At 53.1% G+C, this 22,909-nt stretch overlaps 9 protein-coding genes across 9 annotated transcripts; 3 read left to right on the top strand and 6 right to left on the bottom strand.

Moving 5' to 3' along the window:
• Nucleotides 1-192: 192 nt before the first annotated feature.
• Nucleotides 193-1,108, bottom strand: N0V96_000069 (uncharacterized protein; the record flags this gene model as incomplete). The annotated part of the gene is made up of 3 exons (XM_065755820.1): nt 193-456; nt 482-623; nt 684-1,108. 3 exons carry the CDS (start codon nt 1,106-1,108, stop codon nt 193-195), a joined length of 831 nt encoding a protein of 276 aa, XP_065615060.1.
• Nucleotides 1,109-1,804: 696 nt separating this feature from the next.
• Nucleotides 1,805-3,512, top strand: N0V96_000070 (uncharacterized protein; the record flags this gene model as incomplete). The annotated part of the gene is made up of 4 exons (XM_053191789.2): nt 1,805-1,976; nt 2,036-3,033; nt 3,091-3,194; nt 3,257-3,512. The coding sequence occupies 4 exons, from the start codon at nt 1,805-1,807 to the stop codon at nt 3,510-3,512; spliced, it is 1,530 nt and encodes a 509-aa protein (XP_053050873.2).
• Nucleotides 3,513-4,884: 1,372 nt separating this feature from the next.
• Nucleotides 4,885-6,760, top strand: N0V96_000071 (uncharacterized protein; the record flags this gene model as incomplete). The annotated part of the gene is made up of 2 exons (XM_065755821.1): nt 4,885-5,121; nt 5,243-6,760. The coding sequence occupies 2 exons, from the start codon at nt 4,885-4,887 to the stop codon at nt 6,758-6,760; spliced, it is 1,755 nt and encodes a 584-aa protein (XP_065615061.1).
• A 1,280-nt stretch (nt 6,761-8,040) lies between these two features.
• On the bottom strand, nt 8,041-9,059 carry N0V96_000072 (uncharacterized protein; the record flags this gene model as incomplete). Its single annotated transcript, XM_065755822.1, has 2 exons — nt 8,041-8,153; nt 8,261-9,059. The coding sequence occupies 2 exons, from the start codon at nt 9,057-9,059 to the stop codon at nt 8,041-8,043; spliced, it is 912 nt and encodes a 303-aa protein (XP_065615062.1).
• Nucleotides 9,060-11,597: 2,538 nt separating this feature from the next.
• N0V96_000073 (uncharacterized protein) lies at nt 11,598-11,918 on the bottom strand (the record flags this gene model as incomplete). The annotated part of the gene is made up of 1 exon (XM_053191786.1): nt 11,598-11,918. One exon carries the CDS (start codon nt 11,916-11,918, stop codon nt 11,598-11,600), a length of 321 nt encoding a protein of 106 aa, XP_053050870.1.
• A 2,564-nt stretch (nt 11,919-14,482) lies between these two features.
• Nucleotides 14,483-15,079, bottom strand: N0V96_000074 (uncharacterized protein; the record flags this gene model as incomplete). Its single annotated transcript, XM_053191785.1, has 1 exon — nt 14,483-15,079. The coding sequence occupies one exon, from the start codon at nt 15,077-15,079 to the stop codon at nt 14,483-14,485; it is 597 nt and encodes a 198-aa protein (XP_053050869.1).
• Nucleotides 15,080-17,174: 2,095 nt separating this feature from the next.
• On the top strand, nt 17,175-18,854 carry N0V96_000075 (uncharacterized protein; the record flags this gene model as incomplete). Its single annotated transcript, XM_053191784.1, has 7 exons — nt 17,175-17,337; nt 17,398-17,718; nt 17,777-17,906; nt 17,960-18,319; nt 18,389-18,423; nt 18,479-18,568; nt 18,652-18,854. The coding sequence occupies 7 exons, from the start codon at nt 17,175-17,177 to the stop codon at nt 18,852-18,854; spliced, it is 1,302 nt and encodes a 433-aa protein (XP_053050868.1).
• A 315-nt stretch (nt 18,855-19,169) lies between these two features.
• Nucleotides 19,170-20,178, bottom strand: N0V96_000076 (uncharacterized protein; the record flags this gene model as incomplete). Its single annotated transcript, XM_053191783.2, has 2 exons — nt 19,170-20,067; nt 20,174-20,178. 2 exons carry the CDS (start codon nt 20,176-20,178, stop codon nt 19,170-19,172), a joined length of 903 nt encoding a protein of 300 aa, XP_053050867.2.
• A 57-nt stretch (nt 20,179-20,235) lies between these two features.
• Nucleotides 20,236-22,604, bottom strand: N0V96_000077 (uncharacterized protein; the record flags this gene model as incomplete). Its single annotated transcript, XM_065755823.1, has 5 exons — nt 20,236-20,268; nt 21,040-21,353; nt 21,412-22,054; nt 22,105-22,209; nt 22,263-22,604. 5 exons carry the CDS (start codon nt 22,602-22,604, stop codon nt 20,236-20,238), a joined length of 1,437 nt encoding a protein of 478 aa, XP_065615063.1.
• Between the last annotated feature and the right edge of the window lie 305 nt (nt 22,605-22,909).

A 22,909-nucleotide genomic window follows, 5' to 3' on the forward strand; every position in this document is an offset into this window, starting at 1 on the left:
CATCAGGTCGTTTATGTCTTCGCACGTTATACCAGATATGCTATCCTGTGATTTAGCCATATTCCAACAACCCATCATCTCAGATCTTGGACTGTCTTCCAGCAACTAGCCGCGCCCCTCCGTCAATCTCAATGACCACGCCGTTTCTATCCAGAGATATCAGTAGGGATTATGACACAATCGGAAACGCACCTACACGTATTTCGCTGCCCGAGAACACAGGAACACGGCAACTCCAGCAATATCTTCTGGCTCACCAAGCCTGCCAAGAGGGTTGCCTCTGCTCAGCTCCTCAATGCCCCCAAGGTTGTTGATGAGACCTTGTGCCAGCTTCGACGGGAAAAAGCCGGGGGCAATGATATTGGACGTGATGTTCTTCGGGCCTAGCTCGACCGCGAAATTACGTCCCAGATGCTGGAAATGGCATGTGAGCGACACTGCACTCACGACGATCTCCTTGAATTGAGAAATAAGAACTCACATTGGCAGCTGCTTTCGATGCCGCGTACATGATAGTACCGTGTTCCCCAACGTGCGGTACATTGCCACCCGCTGTTGAACTCACCGTGAGAACCCGGGCTGGGTCGTCTTCTGATGCTGCTTTCTCCAGTAGAGGTAGGAACCTATTCTCGATGTCAACACATTGATTTAACTAAATCATTCACTCATGGAAATGCGCTCACTTCTGGACCAATTCAAAGACGCCCCTCACGTTGAGATCCAAAATCTTGACAGAGCTGCTGGGCGGGGCATCCTCAAACTTGGAACCCCATGCTGCTCCAGCATTGCAGACCAAGATGTTCAGCCCCTTCTCGCTCACGATGTCCTTCACTTCTCCGACGAGACGGATGATATCTTTAGAGTCGGCGACATTGGCAGCGATTCCGATTACCTTTCCTCGAGTATTGGGGAGACAATTAAGCTTTTCAATGGCCTGGCTGATGCCTTGCTCGCCCTCCAGTTTTCGAGCGGTGATGATGACGTGAGAGCAACCCGAGAGAAGGAATGCCGTGGCCATGTGCAGGCCTAATCCGCGAGATCCCCCAGTGACGAGGGCAGTCTTCCCCTCGAGGGAGAACGTAGAACCAAAGTCTTTGAGTTCCGACATGGTGGAGGATAACTAAGTAGACGTAGTGGCCCACAAGCAACAGTCTTAGCAAATCGCCATCACAAGACAACGAAAAAGTGTCAGATCGAGATAGTCAGTCAGTGACCAAACGCAAAGCAAAGAGCTTCCCGGGGCTATTGCCGGTCGCTTCGGTTTAGTCTCCTCCCGGGGAACTCGGGCAAGTCGGGGTAGCAATATGGCGCCCGGCACGACCCCAGGTTTCCCCAACGCTACCCCGCATAAAGCCCCCTACCGAGGCGATCCCGAGGGAAGACACGGCCATGTTTCCCATGCTGCTCAGACCTGGACAGGATGACGACGGTACAACACACGCGGACCCATGTCAGGGTTCGTAGTCAGATTTCATGATAACGCCTGACTCTCTAGACTCATTAGGTTGAGATGTACTTTCAAGCTTCGTGAACTTCCATCTGGCGACATTCAACATCTTAATCAAGTTTTGAATTTTCCCTTCAACCTTTAGGTCTTCTGCGTTTAATCTCACTTTGTTCCTGTCTCCTTAGCACATCAGAGCTGACCAACGACGCCAAAATGGTCTTCAAGTCACCCTTTCCGTCCCTGGATATTCCAAAGACGAATCTTCTCTCATACCTATTCCCCAAAGGATCAACGCCATCTGACGAACCCATATGGATCGACTGTAAAGATGACAAAATCAACCTCTCACCAAAACAGATGCTGCAATGGGTGAAGAGACTTGGATTTGGCCTCCAAAACCTCGGTCTCAAACGCGGAGACGTGGTCATGATATGCACACCCAACCAAATCTTCGTGCCGGTGGCATACCTTGGTATCGTGTCCGTAGGTTGCGTATTCAGTGGCGCCAATCCAGCTTACACAGTCCCTGGTACGTTTTCACAAATCAATCGACACCACTCAGTATATGTCTTAACTGAACCTGTGCAGAGCTTGTGCATCAAATGACCAACACTGCGGCCAAGGTTGTACTCGTCCACCCAAATCATCTAGAGCAGGTCTTGGAAGCCGCAGACAAGTCCAAAATACCTCGTTCTCGGATCTTTCAGTTCTCCGAGGTTGAGAATCCGGCCAAGCACGGTGTGCCGGACTGGAGGCAGATGATTGGCACGCCAGCCCAGGCAGACTCGTATCAATGGCCAGAGTTGAGCGCAGAAGAGTCAACTAGCACAGTTGCAACCATCAACTATTCATCGGGCACCACTGGCCTGCCAAAAGGCGTCTGCGTATCACATCACAATCTCATCGCCAACGTCGAGCAGACGATCTACATGAGATACGCGGAAAAGCCATACTCCTTTGAGAACCGGCCGCGGGAGAGATGGATCGGCTTCTTGCCCCTCTATCACGCATACGGCCAGCTCTACGCCGTCCTCATGGCGATGAAACTGGACGTTCCGATCTACATCATGAAAGAGTTCCGGTACGAGGACTTCCTCTTCGCCATTGGCAAGCACAAGATTACCAACCTACAAGTCGCGCCCCCTATCCTCGTCATGTTGTCGAAGCGGCCAGAGACGGCCCGCTACGACTTATCGAGCGTCAAGGACATGCTCTGTGGAGCGGCGCCCTTGTCGCGGGAGCTGCAGAATGAGTGCCAGAGGAGGTTCTCGGTGCAGATCAACCAGGGGTGGGGGATGACGGAGGTGACTTGCGGTGGGATCATGGTGCCGGGGGGCATCAAAGACGACACTGGCAGTGTGGGAAAGCTGGCGCCAAACTGTGACTGTAAGCTGGTGGATGAGGAGGGCAAGGAGGTTGGCTTTGGTGAGCCGGGAGAGTTGTGTATGAGGGGCCCTAACATTTGCCTCGGGTACTGGCGCAACGAGGTTGCCACCAAGGAGGCGCTGGTGGATGGCTGGCTCAAGACGGGTGACATCGCCGTCTGCAATAAAGATGGCTACTTCTGGATCGTGGACCGTAAGAAGGTAAGTGTCTTGTCTTTACGTCCTCAAAGCTAGGCAATATTCTGACAAAATTTGTAGGAGCTTATCAAGGTCAACGCCCTCCAAGTTGCGCCCGCAGAATTGGAAGCCGTCTTGCTCGAGAACGAGCATGTTGCAGACGCAGCCGTTGTGGGCATCACCATGTGAGTAGCATACATAATATTGGAACGCCTGCAGCTTTCAAAACACTGACATCACAACATAGTGAGGGCAACGAATGGCCTAGAGCATACGTGGCTCTCCAAGATGTCTCAATAGGGAAGGTCAAGCCAGAAGATATCCAGGAATGGATCAAGCCGAGGGTTGCCAAGCATAAGGCGCTCGTCGGTGGTGTAGTGTTTGTCGATGAGGTTCCCAAGCTTGCAAGTGGGAAGATTCAGAGGAAAGTGATGCGTGAGTGGTCTAAGAGAGATGCAGCGGCCCTGGAGAAGGCCGCAAAGAGTCCAAGATCGAGGTTGTGAATTTATAGTGGGGTTACACAATAACGGATTTGATACTTGGCGCCGGAGGAGGTGATGAATATGGATTGCAACTCTTGTATTTAATTGGCTGGCTATACAGAAAGGATCTGCAGATTATCATCAACTGTCGAATAGCATATAAAGGGTAGCTTGCATGCAGGCACATATTATGTTGAACAAAACCGCGACGAAGATCTTGACGAACTCCATGCTCAAACAAGTGTAGCCTCCGCGCTTGAATACAGACTTGAGCAGCATCTCTTCCGATTAGACCGGCCTTCCTCGATATTCCTTACAGGAACGTCAAGAAAGGTATGTACCTTTTTGTGTAACCTCAGTTCACGCTCCATTTCCCGGTTGAGGTCTTCCGACATACCCGCAGTCTTTTCCACCTACTGTTTGTTTCCCCGCAAAGCCGCATGTGCCCCTCTGGCCAAGGTAGTCACTGCTACCCTCATGTAGTCTTTTATGTGAGGCCTTCGCCGGGGTCCGCGGTCATATATGATAACCCGAAGATCACTTATACAGTGCAACATCGTGGAGTGCGGACACTAGATCCTTCCCGGGACGGCAATGCCCTTCTATCTCATGAGCAACTGCCGAAGTAAGTCTAGCCAATCCCTCTTAAGCAGGCAAATTTGTCTCAGACTTATGTACAGACGACATCAGCCAAGTTGTTCTCGCGCCTACTTCTAAGCATGGCAAGCAACAAGAGTGGTGTATCAGATTCGGCCAATGTTGGTCTCAATCAGCCCCCACCCCATCTTTGACATTTCCATACTCCGATGGGCCCGAGTGGGTGCCATATCTTCGAGATATCCTGCATTTCTCATAGGCAGGACACACTTTTGAGTCAGTAAACTCACTGTGCGGCTCACAACTCTGACTCGAAATGACTTTGAGATTTGCTATCAATGCCAGAGTGGACTCAGTTGCCTGACGTTGATGCTGCCCGCATCTGCAGCACGGCATGCACGGAGCCGTCTTCCGGGACAGCTTGAACGCCACCACCGAGGTTGTCTGATCTCCGCCATGTCTAGGGAGAGTCGTGGGACCTGAATTCCACGTTGAGATACAAACATACACGGCTATGGCTTACCTTTGGCGGGGAAACTTTTGTTTCTGTGACGCTAGAACTATGTCTTTTGGTCATTAGTTACGATGGTTTGATACGTGACGTGAATTTACGGAGACCGTCAACGTCCCAGATTCCTTGTACCTCTTCTCCATATACATTGCCCTCTTGTGCTGTCTTGTATGAATATAAACATCTGACACTTATGTTTAAACTCCTCGAGCTTGCCTTCTGTGTAAGTTTGAAATTTCTTTAACATACTTCATCCAAGGAATTCTGACTTGATACAACGTGACCATGGGCGACATTCTGCTGCCAGAACCCACAAGCGCAGGAGACAGAGACGCAGCAAGACGCCCATCAGCTCCTATCCACAGCGAAAGGCACGTCCGTATCATCTGCGTCGGCGCAGGTGCTTCTGGCTTATTGCTGGCTTACAAGCTCCAACGACACTTCTCCAACTACTCGCTTCAGTGTTATGAAAAGAACCCGTCGGTAGCTGGGACATGGTTCGAAAACAAGTACCCCGGGTACGTGTGCCTTTTGAGTCGAAGTCAACAAAGGCTTCCCCAGACCAAGATCTTCAAGTACTGACCTCCAAAGGTGCGCCTGCGACTTTCCATCGCACAATTATACTTGGACTTTTGAACCGAAGCTGGACTGGTCGGCCGTGTACCCCCCAGCGCCCGAGATCCTAGAATACTTTGAAACCTTTGCCAAGAAGTATTCGCTATACCAATACATCAAGCTCCAACACCAGGTCATTGGCGCCTACTGGAACTCGGAAACCGGCGGCTACGACGTCCACGTCAGAGACACGTCCACCGGCGAAACAATTATCGACCACTGCGATTTTCTCATCAACGCAGGTGGCGTCCTCAACAACTGGAAATGGCCAGACATCCCTGGCCTTTCAAAGTACCGCGGCAAGCTACTTCACACCGCAAACTGGGACGACACCGTCTCTCTGGAAGGCAAGCACGTCGGCCTGATCGGCAACGGCAGCTCAGGCATCCAAGTCCTGCCAGCAATCCGCGAACAGTGTAAGCGCGTGACGACCTTCATCCGCAGACCGACGTGGGTGTCACCCGCGCAAGGTCTCGAACAGCACTTGTTCAGCCCCGCCGAGAAGGCGGATTTCTCGACGAAGCCCGGGGCCCTCCTCGAGTATCGCAAGAATAACGAGTCCGGACTCAATGGACAGTTTGGGATATTCCTCAAGAACAATAAAATCAACGAGGATACGCACGCGTACTTTATCCAGCAGATGAAGGAGAAGCTCAACGACCCATCGCTCGAGTCGAAGCTCATTCCGGACTGGGGCGTGGGTTGTCGTCGGTTGACGCCCGGTGTCAATTACCTCGAGTCGCTCACCAAGCCCAACGTGGAGGTCGTGTACGGCGGGATCAAGGAGATCACAGAACGAGGGTGCGTCGCTGACGACGGGCGGGAGTATCCCGTAGACGTCCTCATATGCGCCACGGGCTTCGACACATCCTTCAAGCCGCGCTTCCCCATCATCGGTCCTTTGGGCGAGAACCTCCAGGATAAATGGGCCTCCGATCCTGAATCGTACCTGGGTATGGCGGCGTCCGGGTTCCCGAACTACTTTATCATGTTGGGTCCCAACTGCCCCATCGGCAACGGTCCCGTCCTCCCGGCCATCGAGGCGCAGGCGGACTGGATGCTCAAGGTCATTGACCGCTACCAGACTACCAATGTAGTCTCCTTCACGCCCAAAGAGGAGGCAGTCCGTGACTTTGTGGACTACAAAGAGTCCTTCATGCCGCAGACCGTGTGGTCAGATTCCTGTCGTTCGTGGTATAAGCCCCGTGATGACGGCCCTGTCGTGGCGCTGTGGCCGGGCTCGACGCTGCATTACATTGAGGCCATCAAGGAGGTCCGGTGGGATGATCTCGAGGTCAAGTATGCCGGGAACAGATTCGCGTGGTTGGGAAACGGGTACTCACAGACGGAGCTGGATGAGACGGCTGACTGGGCGTATTATATCCGGGACGAGGATGATGATCCGCCCTTGTCGACGGCTGGGAAGAGGAAGTTGCTTACCAAGAGTGGTACTGTCAAGGGTCCGAGGAAGACTGTGACGTTTTGCGGGAATCCTGAGGAGAACCAGCAGCAACAGGAGGAGAGGAAGGAAGTATCTAGATTGTAATGGAGAGCGCACCTACTATTATGTTTACCAAGTCTATCAGTTACGTCTCATGATCTCTGTGAAGATCCAACCTGCTTACCTTCAGTATGGTACATGTAGTGATTCATTGGACTCACGAAGTCGTCGTGAGATATAACTCTGTGATTCATAAACATAGACGATATCCAGAAAAAGTCACAAAAAAACAAAAAAGCAAAAACAACAGGAGCCGACCGATGTTCGAACGCAGGAGTCCTGAAGAGTACGGAGAATCACGCACTAGTCAGCACTTCACGGCTTTCACCCCTCGGTCACCAGGCCCGATATTTGTTGTTAGGATTGGAAGGCATTGGACTTCTGATAAGGTCTACCGGTTCAAGCCAAATATGTGTATACCGGCTGGCAGTTCCAGCGTATTCCATACAAGTTCACCTCCCTCAACCAGGCTACCCATCTTGTGTGCCTTACGTATCAGTCACGTTGCCCGTAATTAATCCCATCAAAATATCCGCCTCATCTAGATCTGATCAGCGACTGAAGCTGTAAATCAGTGTATGGATTAGCTGTGAAGGACTGCTCAACAACATCCCCTCGCCCGAGCACCTTACACTTACAATAGGACACCTCGAGATCACGGTAGAGCAGTCAGGACAACTACCACAATCATAACTACATTGGCTCTCATTTTCTCTTCTCCAAAGGCATACCCTCAGAACTAGTATCAACTTCTTTCGCCTCCCCAAACACTCAATGTCTGACCAGGTCTCCTATGTCCTCGTGACGTGGGTTCTGCTCGCCGTCGCAGCGGCCGACGAGGCCATCCCTGATACTGGATCAGTTGGAGCAGGCGCTATCGCAGGCATCGTTATCGGCGGTGTATTTGTCGTGGGACTGCTTGCCGCGGCTGTTGGGTTGGCGCGCAACCGCATGTGGTAGCTTGATGCCAAGATGAGGGTTTACATGAAAGGCTTCAAGACAACCATGACGGAATTCCAGGCTGAAAATGAATATTAACCCGTGTTTTAAGGGAAGTTACAAGCCAGCTCGTCAATTGTTCGAGATACAGAGCCGGGGTAAGTACATCCGCTTGCTAGCAAGACAACCCCAGTCAACTACTCGCGCCGCTGGTGGCTGAACAAAAGCCTCAAGTCGATGCTGTCGCTGCCAGTGGAAAGGCTCGTCGTTATTGAGAAGAGCAGGCGCCGGATCGACACACAGTGAAGGGGGGGTGCAAGTCGGCCAGGTAAGAATGGGAGTGGGTATTCATCAAGATCATTACAATATAGTTATAGTTGACGGCTCTATGCCGCCTTGGCTTGCGCCTGTGCTTCTTCGACAAACTTCTCCACCTCTTTCTGTGCCTCTGCGGCCTTCTTAGCACCTTCAAAATCCGGCATTACTTTTGCTTCATGACCTAGAGCCACTTTTTGAAATATGTCAGTGAAAGGGTCCTTACAGTTAACGGACAGTGGCCGCCGCGGGCAGTAACTCACATCTGTCAAAGAGGAAGTAGGAGGTGACGAGCAGGATGGGCATGGCCACCATGGTAGCGGTCCACTTCCTCGCCGCCGTACCGTACGCTCTCCGGTATTCCTTGCTGTTGGGGTTCAGCTTGGGTCGGACTTCCGCCTCTGGGGCGCGGGGTGGAGGGTGTGGGTGCGTAGGGCCGGATGGGAGCCGCTGTCGGCGCCGCTGCCGCTGCCGCTGCAGTAGGGGCCGGTTTCGAGGTAGTCATCGTCGGGGCTGTCGTGGGAGAGCTTGCTGTGGGTGCGGGACTTGGGACCGAGGTGGGCGTCTTCGGGGCGGCGGCGGCAGCAGCGGGAGCAGCAGCGACAGCAGGAGGAGGGGCAGCCTTTGCTGTAGCGGCCTTCTTGGTAGCAGCAGCGGATGTAGCAGTAGCAGCCTTGGTGGTGCTCGTGGCGGCCTTCTTGACAGTCCTTGTAGCTTTCGGGGTCGTACTCGAAGCGGCAGCCGCCTTGGTAGCGGCGGTACTGGCCTTGGTCGAGGCCGATGAGGTCTTGGACGCAGCGGCAGCCGTGGTAGTGCTGGTGGCAGTAGCGGCAGTAGCAGCAGCAGCAGCCTTCTTGCTAGCAGCAGAAGTGCTCACGCTCTTCTTCGTCGTGGTCGTGGTCTTCTTCGCCGCAGCGGTGGTGGACTTTGTAGCGGTAGCCGGCGCAGCGGCGGCCGTCGTCTTCGCGGCGCGGGTAGCATAGCACCGCTGGGTAAAGAACCCCGCGCGAGAGGCCGGGGCCGATGGGTTGGCGGCGACTGCGCGCCAGGTGGTACTCGCTAGAGCTCGGGGGAGGGCCATTGAGTTCATTGTCGAGGGTTATCGTTATAAAACGGAAAACGGGATTTATAAGATGGTTGATTTGGAGGTTGTAAAGCGCTTCAGTTCAGGTAAAGTCGGAAAATTATGTGCGTGACAAGCTCGTGACTGGAGGAAATTTGCGCCTCGACGAGCGTAGAGTCATATCGAGCCTTCTTGCGGTAGCGTCGACAGGGATTGGGTGATGATGTGCGAATGCGCCGTCAACAGATCGACATTTGGGTGGTGGGATGCGACTTTGGCTTGGCTTGTCCAGCGCGTTCGCGTCGTGATGGTTCATGCGCTGGAAATTGGCAGGTGGGTTGAATACCGTAGGCAGCCGTTGACAGCCGAGGGACAGTTTCTCCAGATGCTGCCAGGTGGTCATAGATTGGAAGGCAGGTGCACTCACGATGGCCCCACATGTCAAATGCTTACGCAGTAGAGCTTCTTTTCCTGTGCTCTCTTCTTTGATAGTCGTCATAGCTCCAAGCTCTTTTCTCTGAAGCTATCGTCACCTCTATCAACCCTTACCTCGTACCATTATGATACCTCTCCATATGGCTTCGGTTGTAGCATTACGCGGACAATCGTTTGTCACGGAAGACCGGCTCATTCTTCAGTCCTGGCTTGTACACTGCTCCCGAGAAAATCGCAGATGTTCTCGAAATGCATTGCAGCCCATGATAAGGACATTACAATATGTCTTCACAGGGGACTGCCTGACGAAAGACCCTTCGAAGGGCTGGTGTTTTTTTTTATAGAGACAGCCATGAAGCACGAAGAGGCTCGCATTCTCGACGGAGAGCTGGCGGATCCAGCACCATGAAGGGCCGAAGCTGCTCACGACGTCCTCCAGCGATGGCCTTGAGACCTTTAGGCGCCTTCGAGTTTACCGCTATGATTGCATGTCCAAAATGGCAATTACCACGACGAGAAGCGCAACTCAAGCCGAGGAAGCATGTTCGACATAGAGGGCAGACGAAGCCCGAACTCTCAGGGTATGAGAATAAGGCTTCCCAGATGAAGGCCGCCGTTTATTTTGCAGCCGCTGCCTCGTAGTCAAGTTGAATTGGGCATAACTTGTTCACATGCAACGACATCCCGACCAGACTCGGGAACAGCATGAAATCATGGCCGCGTTGCACTAATAAAGCAGTTGTCTTGCCGGGCAGCGATGCAGGGAGAGGGGGGAGATTGACGGCTGGTATGGAAGAACTTACGACATGATGGATATGTGGGCTGACGAGAACAATCTATAGGACAATTCTGGCAGTTTGCACAGAGTCTTTGGCAGATGTGGACCACTCCGACCTGCATGAATGCCTGCTCGACGGAGAAGCCAAGTGGTTTTCCTCAGAACTACAACTTGCAGATGCCCGCCGCATTTGAATTGTCGGGCAGATCAGTGGACACCAGGCACCGATCTCAGATGGGCAGATGGGGGGCCGAGGGCATCTCAAGTGTCTGGTATTCGATCGCCCGAAGCTGTCCAGCTCTGCACAGCGCTGTGTATTGGACTCAACGGTCGAGTCTTTCGGTTTTCGTTTCGTTCGCGATGCCAAGAGATGCAGAATGGACGGTCGGGCTTTCTTCGACTGTGACGTGTCCAACAGTCAACCAGTGTTGGCAACCACTCGAGAACCCGCTGTCGATCGTTGACGAGAGATGCACGCGGGAATGCGAGTGCATTTGCAAAGTTGCCTCGAGTCTCGGAAAGAGGGCGGCGGACGGGAAGCGAAAATGGAACGAGATGGCGTCGAAATCGATCAATCTTTGGTCCTAAACCTCCGGACAAGTGTGCGGGCGGTGCCGCGCCGATAAATGCAAATGCAGGTGCGGTCGCGTAGGTATTGGCATGGCGAGTGCCAGAGAAAAGAAGAGAGAGATGAGGCCACAAACAGGCCGGATTGCAATTCGCTTCAGCGGCTAATTCAATCACATCGGGCCGCTCCCTGCAACCCTTCTTTTTTTTTGTTTTACGAAACAACATCAATGTTGTATAGTTGTATCGCCTGACAGGCAATGACGAAAAGAATTGGGGAATTCCAATGCAGCATGGGAAAGGGGGAAAAAACCCCCGCCGATGGGACTTGGGAGGTGAGACAGTGCTTCTTGCGTTCGTGGTCGTTCATTCATGGCCTGATTATCTGCAGATTGGGGTGGCAGCGAGATGCAAGCATCCATGCCCACCAGCAAGCGGGTGAAACTACGGCTTTTCTGTGGCTGGCACGCATCGAGTAAACTGCACAGCAAGTGCTGTTCAGTAATTACTGCCGCGCGTTTGGAGAACTCAGGGCACGCACAGCGACCAACGCATCGAGGGGCGAGCCAGTGATTAGTTTAACTGCTTTGTTATTGTTTGTTGCTGTGTCTTCTATGAGATATCTAATGCATCCTCTATATCTCTAGAGCCAGATGTGGTATCATCTTTCCGTTGTATCCTCCACTCTTCTCCTCAGCCTAATCCAGCTTGGCACAAGTGTATACACGGTGGTTACATAACTGTCATCCCCTCACCTCCCCCTCCACACCAGAGACGTCATTCATCTACTTGGTGTTGTTGAAGCGATCGATACCGTTCTTGATCCTCTTGTCGAGGCCCTTTGCCATCTTCTCGAGGGGTAGCCTGTTGTCGATGCGGCGGACAATGTTGGAGACTGGCGGCTCGACGCGCTTGATGCCCCTCTCGGCGGCGGGCGTGAAGTAGGAGAGGTTGCGCTCCCAGCGGGGCGCCCACTTTGTCGTCTGGGAGGCGAGGCGCTGCTCGGCACCGGGGAGCATGAGGTAGATGGGGAGGAAGGCGCCGACGGTGGCGACGCCGTAGCAGAGGGTCTCGGTGGACTTTGCGGCGGGGATACGGGGGGCCATTTTGTGTGATTTTATGTGTGTATGTGTGTATGTGTAGATGGGAGTGAAGCGACCTTGATAGTTGGTGATGTATAGAACACCACTGTGGTTGTAGTTTGGCTTGTGATATGTATGTATGTCCTCCGAGCTGATGATGGGCTGGATGGAACGAGATGAGATGATTCGATGAGATAGAAAGGCAAGTCACACAAGATTAAAAGCCACGGAAGAGGAGGCAGATGTCCTCTTCTTAAAGGATCTCTCTCTGGCTTCAGGGGCACTGCCTCGAGGGTTCTGTTGTTCCGTCCTGAGCGTGCGGGGTAAGACAGATCATCCACGCGTGACTGGTCTATCCATACGTCGCCGTCACAGCCCAAGGTGCCAGATGAAAGGAAGGGGGTGTGTTTGGGGGCGGATGAGGATGTTTGACTGGTGGAAGGGGGGGTCACCCAAGTACATCAAGGCGAGGGAGACCATACCAAGGGGAGAGAAGCGCACAAACACTGGCGCCGAATTGTGATGGTGCCCCGTGTGTGGGAAGAGGAGGAGGAGGAGGAGGAGTGAGAGCAACACAAGTAACATGAGGCAGAGGCAGAGGCAGAGGCAGAAGCGGGAGGCGAGAGGCGAGAGCACAGGTTAGAGAGAAGTGAATGGTAGGCCCAGCCGCCTGGTGCAACGCTGCGACGTGGAGGGTGGGCAGATGAGTGACGCAAGCATGGGCTGGTATCGCATTGAACAGAGACAATTCAGAGACCGTTCTCTGGCTGAGAGGTCCCAGGAGAGAGGCGGTTGCTTTTACTACAACATGCCACATGAACAACTGACGAGCAGTTGAATCTGGCCATAGCAGAACGAGTCAAGGCAACGCTGGCGCGATGGAGAGATGAAGCCTGAAGAGAAGTGAAGCAGGAAGAGACAGAAGAACGGGATGACCCTGACCGACCGTGCCGCGTTTTCCCCAGACTTTCTCGGTGCACAAACACATTCACCATACATACATAAGCCTTAGACTTCTGCTGAAGACGGAAGAGGAGGGCATGAGGCCACCCCACACGAACCATCAAGGTCCAGCCATGTTTGTCTTGTAGGTCTGTGTCCCTTTCGTATTGCCAGTTTCTTTCCTTCTTCATTCCCTCATTCTATGAACTCTCTCTCAACTTCCATCGCACTCAGGCAGCATGCTAAGCAGCAAAGTGTCGGACTATGTTGCCCTGCTCACTCACCTGTCTACACACCGACGGATAGCGGGGACAGAACAGGGGGTACCAGGCAAACACTCCACTGAAAGTAGAAAGATGAGCAGCGCGAGACGGGAAGGGAAGGGGCCTAGAGCCTGGAGGGAGTAACGCAAGAGGGGGGGACGAATGGGGGAAGGGAATTGCAGCGACGGGAAGCCGTGTTGTGGGGCGAGTGGAGACATACTCAGCGATGCTCCACAGTGTCCCACTTCCCCAGACGCTGTAATTCTGGGGAAAGGGCAGCGCTAAACCCTTCCAACATACGACCACCAGAGAAAGCCCCTCTCCTTCTTACGAGTTGCACCTTCGGAGTAGGTTAGCAGCGTCCCAGTCCCCTTTTCGCCCCCCCAGTGGGCACGATACCCGTCGGCAAACAGCGCATCGCGGTCGGCCCACCCTACAGACTTGCTTCATTGACAACGTCTTTTACGATTGATCTCAATTGAAGCAAGGAATCACTTCAATGAACGCATTCTGTGTCGCCGCCGTAACTGGCCTCTTGCAATTCTTATCTACCTGGTCCCCTTTCAACTAGAATCGGTCATCACAGGCGGAAACGCCAGGCACACGACCAACGCCCAAATAACCACTACAAGCGGAGCTGACACGGGAATGTCTGGGGGAGAGAGAGAGCGGTACTTGGTGCAAGGTACCCGACAGTGGGCCCGGATATGCACCGATACTTCCGGCAGATGTAGCTTCTCTGTCCCGTGCTAGGTAGGTAACAAATACGGCTCAGCCCCCAGCCCTCACACCGAATCGGGTCAAGCGGCACACTCCCTTCCTGCCCTTGGCGAAAAGTAAGTACTTCGTAGTGTAGTGCCCGCCGGGCCTGCCAACCTGGGGAAGCTCCGCTCACGATGTCCAAAACGGCTTGGGCTCTGCGGATGCGATAAGCCTTCCTTATCCTGTCTGCCCCATCTCAAATCACTTGCATGTGATGCTGAGTGCCTGGCGACTTCTTTCTCGATACCTAACCAACATCCATGTCTAGCAATCCAACGTCGTGTCTTGATGTTGCTTATCCAAGTATCACAGGCTGCATCACTTTTTCTCCATCTCAGAGCATCGTGTTGATTCCACGGAAGCTGACATTCAATGGCAGCGCAGGCCACGACCTAGCCCTCTGCGGTCTACACTTCTCAGAGACCAGTCCGAGAAGCCAGCGTCGAGCTCGATCAATTCTAACCATGAAACCCCAGAAACAAACTAACACACCAAGGATGAGAGGTACAAGAATAAAAAGACAGAAGAAGAGTATTCCTCCTTGACAGGGTATCCAGCGGCAAATGTATATCCGCAGTCCTCTCACTCGAGAGAGACCGCCATCCTAATAACCCAACGACCTTACCCCAGGGTAGGCATGCAAATAAAGCTCCCAGGCATCAACTTATCGCAATCCAACCCCTCATTCGCCTTGAGCAAATCCTCAATCTTCATCTTCTGGCCCTCAGCAATAGCCCAACAAGTATTCCCAATCTCAATCTTGTACGGCACCGCCAGCCCACCGCACTGTGGCACCACAATCTCTCCCTCCTCTTCAGCCCCGCCCGACGCCGACGACGACGACGACGACGACGACGGCGTACGGTAAAGCCACCACGTCAAAACGAGCAGGAAAAGCCCAATGAGCACGAAGAAATTGAGAAGCGGCCTCATCTCGTGCCTCCACCCTTTTCGATCATCCCACGGGTTCCGTCGTCGGTTGAGCTCGCCGCCGCCGCCGGGCATAAAGGGCTCGGCTTCCTCGGTGCCCACGGCGCCGGCTGATGAGGCGCCCGAAACTTGGGTGAGTTGGCCGTATTGGGCGCCGGGCGCGCCTTCCCAGTAGCTTCCGTCTGCGTCTTGGTAGGTGTAGATTTGGGTGTCGGCGTCGTAGCCTACGCGGCGCATGCCGTGCGGGAGACGTTCCTCGTCTGTGTCGAGATGGGAGAAGCGTGACATTTTGGTGGTGGGTATTGGTGAGGCCTTGTAGATAGTGATAGGAGTGAGACAGGTCAATGTATCGTGACGACAGGGGCTCAATAAATAAGTATGTATTGGGCAGGTAGTATTTAGAGTTGTCAAACGTCGTTTCGGTCGGAGGATAAAAAAAAGAAAAGAATGGAATATAATATGGAAATGGGCAGCGGACAGCACCAGAGTAACGGAGGATGGAGGCAGCTCAGGGGCTGATGATCCATTTGAGGCTGTGCAACCGCGTCATCGTCCCGCTTATCGTCTTATGTCATCAGTGTCCGAGTGTGGCACCAAGCTATCCCCGCAAACTGGGCCGTGCACCTTCCCGTGCCTTTCTTCTATCCTTGAGCTTAACACCTTGTTCCAGGTCTTCATCACCCTCATTCGCGGAAAAGTTGTCTCAATGACGGGCTTGCCTATAATCTTGTAAGAAATACAAGTTATAAAAGGGCGAGTTTGTCTGTTTGATTGATATAAACTAGGACGAAGGAAAGAAGCCAGTCCTTGAAATAACGCAATTAAATAATATACTTAAGTATAAGGTAAGTCAAAACTAAGAAAGAGTTCACTACCAGTGTGGCTACGTCTCTCTATGTTCGTGCTGGGATTCGAGCTTGTACCCTCCGGTAAAGACGTGGCCTGCTGAATCTCTGGTATATATAGAGTATACAAGGCTCGCCCCTAACCGTCCCGCCAAACGGCAGTTTGACCTGACCTTACAAGCCTGTGGGGCGCCTGCTGCCGTTGGTGACAGGAATGGAGATGAGGGGGGGTTACATACCTTTCTCATATATTTTGGTCGTGTGCGTACTCAGTGTATACTCAGGTGATGGGGAAAGTGATCGGATGAAGGTTGGCAGGTATTGTCGCATAGACCGCATCTTACGACTACCTTGTCAATCATCCCTAATCACTTAGTGAGAAGCAATGGTGAAGGGACATATAAGAGCGTATAGATATGCGTAGTCGAGTTTATTGTGTACAGGAGATAAATTTCGTTCCTTTATGGTAGAAGCGTTCAACGGTGGCTTTCCCAGAACGTCTACTGACATTGTGCCTTTTCAGATCCAATTAAGTAAGGGTGTGTGTTTCCTGACTTGTCCAGCCTGGCCCAAGAACCAACTTTGAAAGAGATAATAATAATGACCTTTTGCTCTGAAAGTCGGGTTGTCGGCTTATATCTCCTCTCCAACGAGCAAAAATGGCACTTTGCACTCTGAATTGAGTCTCTTAGAGGAGACCATCATCGGCGTGGCCAATGTCCGTTAGCGGGGTCAAACGCCGGCGAGTTTGTTCGAATGCGGGCTGCGGCGGACGACGCTCCGCCGTTGCAGCCCCATAGGTCGAGGCGGAACTTATACCAAGAATGGTAACCTGCCTCAGTCTCGTTTTTTTCTTCAACTCTTTCTTTGCTTTGCAGAACAACTAGGTCGGAATGTCTTGCCGCTGACCTCGCTATCGCTTCTCATCACACACAGCGATTGACCAATTACTATGGTGGCTGTTGATGGCTCACTGAGATAACCGTGTGGTGGATTATCGGAATTCGCAACCGTAGATCGTGGGTATATGGCTCCCGGTAGTCCCGTCTGGGGCACCCACGACATTCGTCCAAACCATGCAATACGACGCGGAAACTTCGCTGCACCGGCCCCGTCGGCCCACCCATCACCAGAGCTGAACTGAATCCTACATCTGTCTGCTCGTTCCTGCGGCCCTGCCCCCTCCACATTGTCCCCTTCCTGGATATCCATCCCCTCGATTTGCGGAGCAGGCTAGTCCATAGTCGATCCAGGGACCCAGGCTCCATGAGACATGGCCACATCCGCCCGTGTTCCCGAGATGCCATTGATGGAATTTCAGAGGTCTCTACATGACAAGCCTTTTTTGAAGAGGGGCGCCATGGAAGACGTCGATCCGGCGAGGCGGTTCCAGATATTGACAGCTCAGTTGAAGGGGAGTCAAGCTCTGGAACCGTCGTGAATACAAATATGGCTGGCCATCCCACCGGTTTGACACAAGAGGAACACCAGTCTATATCCCCTTATAATCACAGCCCATCATCGACAGAATCTTCAAGATGAAGTCCGCAGTCGCTGGTGCGCTTGCCCTCGCGGCCGCCGTCTCTGCACAGGCGCCCTTGTACGGACAATGTGGTGGCCAGGGATGGACTGGGGCAACGACCTGCGTTTCCGGCTCAGTCTGCACGTACAGCAACCAATGGTACTCGCAGTGTCTCCCCGGTATGGTTCTCTCCAATGACTCTTGCTACAAGACTGCAAAAGACTGACCAATATCACCAGGCTCCGCCGCGACGACGACCTCCCGCTCCAGCACCCTCGCGACCTCGACTCGCGCGGCAACTACCTCGTCCGTCGCCGCTACGTCACGGACGTCGTCGGCCACGACCCCGCCCAGCACCGGCTTTCCCAAGGCCGTCGGCACCAAGTTCAGCATCGACGGCGTGGCCAAGTACTACCCCGGCACTAACTGCTACTGGTGCAGTTTCCTCACCAACGCGGCCGACGTGGACCTTGTCCTGGGTCATCTCAAGACTTCTGGACTCCGGATCCTTCGTATTTGGGGTTTCAACGACGTGAACACGATTCCCCAGTATGACAACTGTACGGAGTGTTCTTAGACTTTCTAGTTCATGTCTGTAGAAGGCTAATGACCGGATAGGGTTCCAATACCTGAGTGCGTCGGGTTCGCAGATCAACACTGGCGAGAACGGTCTCGGGCGCCTAGACACCGTCGTCGCTTCCGCTGAGAAGAACGGCATCAAGCTCATCATCAACTTTGTCAACAACTGGTGAGTTCCTCCTCTAAACACACCTTCAAGGCCCCTATCTGATGTAGTCCCAGGAACGACTATGGCGGAATCAACGCCTACGTCAACGCCTTCGGAGGCGATCACAACGGCTGGTACACCAACACGGCGGCCCAGACGCAGTACCTCAAGTACGTCCAGACCGTAGTCAACCGGTACAAGGCGTCCCCCGCCATCTTCGCGTGGGAGCTGGCCAATGAGCCCCGCTGCCAGGGCTGCGCGACCTCCGTCATCTACAACTGGGCGAAGTCTACTTCGGCATACGTCAAGTCCCTGGATCCCAACCACATGGTGACGCTCGGCGACGAGGGTATGGGTCTGCCCGGCGACACTTCTTACCCTTATCAATACGGCGAGGGAACTGACTGGGTTGGTTTGTTGAACATTACTACCCTGTATGTTGCCCCCCTTGAATGTGGTCTCCGTGGTGGTGTCTGTGATGCTGATGATTGATTTTTGTTTAGGGACTTCGGAACGTTCCACTTCTACCCCAACTCATGTAAGTCTACCCAAAATAAGCGATATATCATTGAAAGGTCACTGACAGATTCCAGGGAGCGTTGGATACGACACTGGCGCCAAGTGGGTGGCTGACCATGCAAAGGCCTGCGTTGCCGCGAACAAGCCCTGCTTCTTTGAAGAATGTGAGTCACAAGCCACATACAGGAATCCTATGAAGAAGAAGAAAAAAAGATGAAAGCGACTAATTCGAATCTTCAAATAACAGACGGCGCGCCATCCGACCACTGCACGATCGAGAGACCATGGCAAATCGCCTCCGTTGCCACCGCGGGCATGGCCGGCGACGCTTTCTGGCAGCTGGGCGATACGATCAGCACTGGCCAGTCGCACAACGACGGCAACACCATTTACTACGGCACCGACGAGTGGACTTGCTTGGTCACCAACCATGTTGCCGAAACCAACTAGATGTGACAGCGTGGCTGTCGTGTGAATATGTGGCGGTCGGTCTTGACGTGAGAGTTGCTGAATGTCTGGCCGGGCCCGTAAATAGCCTTCAGTTCATTGTATATATTGAACCAAAACTTTGAGAAGTTTGAAGTTTTTGCGAAGAGTGAAGCTGCCTACTCGATGAGGAAAATCCTTGCTTGTATTTCAAAGACATTCATTGGTTCTGATCGGAGCGGTTTTTCTTGTTATAAACCATGATACAGGTGCCTCTACAGAAGTATAACTTTGAATGGCAGTAGAATCGCTGTCAAACCCTCCTGAAAGCTAACAAAACTAAGCCTCCTTAATACTGCTCCTCAACAGATCCTTCTCGACAATAACATCCTTCCACGAAACCAACTCGGGAACATCCCAATTCACCCACACCATCCGCCCATTCAGAAACGCCGCCTCCTCCGAAGCGCTCCAAACCACAAAGTCCCCTGCCAATTTCCCATCCGTCATCTTTCTTTTCAGCCCAGACTTGGCCAGCAAGGCCGTCTGCACCGCGCCAGGGTGAACAGAGACAACGTGCGCCTCAGACGCCGGGACGTCATCTGTGATGACCTCCGCCAGGCGCAGCATCGCAGCCTTGCTTGCGCCGTAGCTGCTCATACCTGGGATATGGAAATCGTATGCAGCCTTGGTGTTGATGTTGATTATAACTCCAGGCTTGCCATCAGCAGCTCCGGCCTGTAAGCCCCTGCGGTGGCGGAGGTACGTCTGTGTCATAAGCGCCGTGCCAAACACATTCGTCGTGAACCCTTGCCACCAATCCTTCAAATCCGCGTCGACGAAGCTCACCGGCTCGGAGAGGTACCCGGCGTTATTGACGAGGACATCCGGAGAGCGGTCTAAGCTCGCAAAGAGGGATGCTACGTGCTCCGGGGAGGCGACGCTTCCCACGTGGAGGGAGATTTCTAGGTCGGGGAAATCTGCGCGGAGGGCGGCTGCTGTTTGGTGGAGGGTGGACTCGGTGCGGCCGGTGAGGATGAGTTTTGCGGCGTTGGCTTGGGCGAAGCTGCGGGCTGTGGATGCGCCTATGCCGGAGCCGCCTCCTGTTATGAGGACTGTTTTGGCGGTGAATTGGTTGCGGAGGAGATTGGGGGAGAGTTTGGGGTAGGGTTCGTAGTGTTCTGTCTTGATGAAGGAAGCCATGGTGATGAAGCGATCTCTAATGTGGCTTTCTTTTCTGAAAATGGAAGAAAATGGAACGGCGATGTGGTTATGGCTATCTGTTTTCGGGGTGCATTTCTTGAAGGGAATATGAGTTAACCTGCCGAGGAGAAGACCTCTACTTCATGATTGATCAGAATACTTTTAAGGAACGGAACGCAGGTGTGATCATCTCACTTGACGTTCACTCAAAGTTGTGGCTTACCAAGCACAGTAGCTACAACCTTCGGAGCAGCATATAGTGGGATGTATCACTACAATGTGAAAGCTAAGACGACGCTTTCAGAAGCTTACGACTGTAGCTCTCGGAATGTCGGAAGGGAAACTGCAACGTGATTTTGAGTCGCACTCGCGAGTCCGCATAGTAAGTGGCGTCGAGGTTGAGGAGGTCCGAAGGGAGGTCCGTGTCTGTGCAGCTCTTGCATGTGCTCAGATGGGTTTACTTCAAACTCAAAAGAACTCGGTATGAAATCCAGGCCTTCATGCTTGAGGGGGAAGCTCAACATGCCCCAGGCTAGGCTGTATCAAGTTTACAAAATCTTTCATTGGCTGCTCATTCCTGGGGGGCAGATCTGTTGATAACTCACAGGAATGAGCCATTGAATTGAAGGGCTGGAATAGCGAGCAAGATTGGCTACCTTTATCATCTTGTGAAAATTTACCGTCAAATTTCTAGAATTTCAATATCTCTAAAATCCGAAGGATCCAGCACCGGTTCACTCTGTCCGAATGAGTAAACACCGTACATGACACCGCAAAAAGCCCCTCCTACGGGAGGGAAGATAGTCAACGCCTCTGATTTGAATATTTTTGTCGTCGTAGTCCCATCTACTGAGAGACTCATCTCATAGTCAGAGGATTTGGCGGTGATGGACAGCTCTACCGGCTGATCTAAATCAAGCGCGGGTATTGCAGAATCCAACAGGGGTCGTGCCACCTTGAAACGTTAGAAAGAACGCCGAAAGCGATCAGGCGGCCTATGACGTACCTTGAGCTTATTGACCTTGCCCGTAGGCTCCCTCGTGATGATTGTCGGTACGGCGGATCCTCCATCTTGTGGTTGAACTGCACCAATGCCAATGGTGGCGTAGGAGTACTGACTCCACCAAACGGTAATGCCAGATTCATACCCTGCCCGACTGGGTTTGAAGAGCATCGTAGCCCTGAAGGTCTCGCTATACGATGTCTGCTTCCTTAGGATCATTGCGGGCGATTCGGGACTCTGGAGATCGAAGCAGTTCCCGTAGAGCCTCAGGTAGCCGGGACGTTCCGTCAGGCTATGGCAAGGCTTGATGGGCGTATCTGGAAAGATCAAATCAGCTTCAGCTTCGGACGCATGGCCTCGAATCCTCCCACTTACTCTTATGGTACCAGCCGATTTCCAGGGATGATCTGGATAGATCTGCCTTCCACTTGATCCCGTCAGCATCAGCAATGGCGGCCTTTTGAATCGCTTCCCTGCCAACGGTTTGAAGTGTGATGTTGCGACCCTTGTTGAACACGGGCCAATCATCCACCCAGTCAACCTGCACCAGAAACGTCTCTCGACCCATCTGCGGCTCAAGATATCTTTCTCCAGCCTTTACTGGCCTCACACCAAGTAGCACAGCCCACCAATTGCCATTGCCATCATCAAAGACGTCGCAGTGGCCGGTCCTCTGCACCTCCTCCTCGGGCCCGTTATACCACAGAGCCTTGCCCTGCCCCTCCCACGGCCCGTACGGCCCAGTCTGGCTTCTGAAAACCCACTCTTGGTGGCCAGCCTCTGTGCCGCCTTCGGCGGTGAAGAGGTAGTAGTACTCTCCCCGGCGGATGATGTGTGATCCTTCTGCGATTCCGTGTGGGGATTCACGGATTACTTGCGGCGGAGTGAGGGTTCTGCCTGTAGAAATGTCGATTTCTGAAATGTGGATGGCAAAGTCTTTCAGCTTCAGGCCTGGGGTTCGCTTTCCCATGCGCACTGTTGTTGAGAGGTAGACCTTTCCGTCCTTGTCCCAGAAGAGCTGAAAGTATGATCAGCCTTGCCCGTGTCATAGTCGAGGCGGCCACTCACATCTTGATCGAATCCGGGATTGTCAAAGTACACGGGATCTGACCAGGAGTTCTCATCCCAGATGTTATCCGTCCAGACATAGAATCCCCGAGGAAAGATGCGCTCCTATGAGTTCTGATGAGTATTGTCTCAAAATCATAGGCATGGTCTTTGCTCACATCACTCGTGGGTCGATATCTCTGAAAGAGCCCGTTGGCGAGATACCAGCGCTTCTCCTGAGGTCGATAGCGCAGCGTGCTCGCCCAGCTCCCGGCGCCCGGCTCGACTGTCCTCAGCTCGATCTGGCTTCTGCGCGTGAGTGCGTGCCCGATGAGCTTCCAGTTGATGAGGTCCGCTGAGGTGTATATGGCGCAGCCTGGGAAGTATTCAAAGGTGGAAGTTGATAGGAAGTATGTCGTCGGGGTTGAGTCTGTTGCCGGAACTACGCAGACTGTTGGGTCTGGGTTGAAGCCCGGTATTATGGGGTTGAGGAAGATTGGTCCATCCTCATGAGAGGTCATTTTGATGATCTCTAATGCGAATGATGGTATGTCCAAGGTAGGATGGCGGTGCCAATCATTGAATTGTAGTTGGCTGAAGAGTCCCTGAGCGTGTGACTTGAAAGCTTTCCAACCAACAGCTTGTTGATCCTTGTTAGTCCTCGTTGTTGCTCGCTGGCGCTTGACCTCGGCTTAAATTTCTCCAGCAATCACAGATCGCCCCGGGCCGGAGTATGCGATCTCCACTTGACAGGTGGAGTCCTTCGCCGCCGCTCGACACGGCCGAAGCCGATGATACGAGTCCGCCGGAGCTTAGTAGCCGAAGG

This window comes from Colletotrichum fioriniae, assembly GCF_027942845.1.
Source record: "Colletotrichum fioriniae strain IMI 355084 chromosome Unknown scaffold_1, whole genome shotgun sequence".
NCBI classification, from domain to species: domain Eukaryota; kingdom Fungi; phylum Ascomycota; class Sordariomycetes; order Glomerellales; family Glomerellaceae; genus Colletotrichum; species Colletotrichum fioriniae.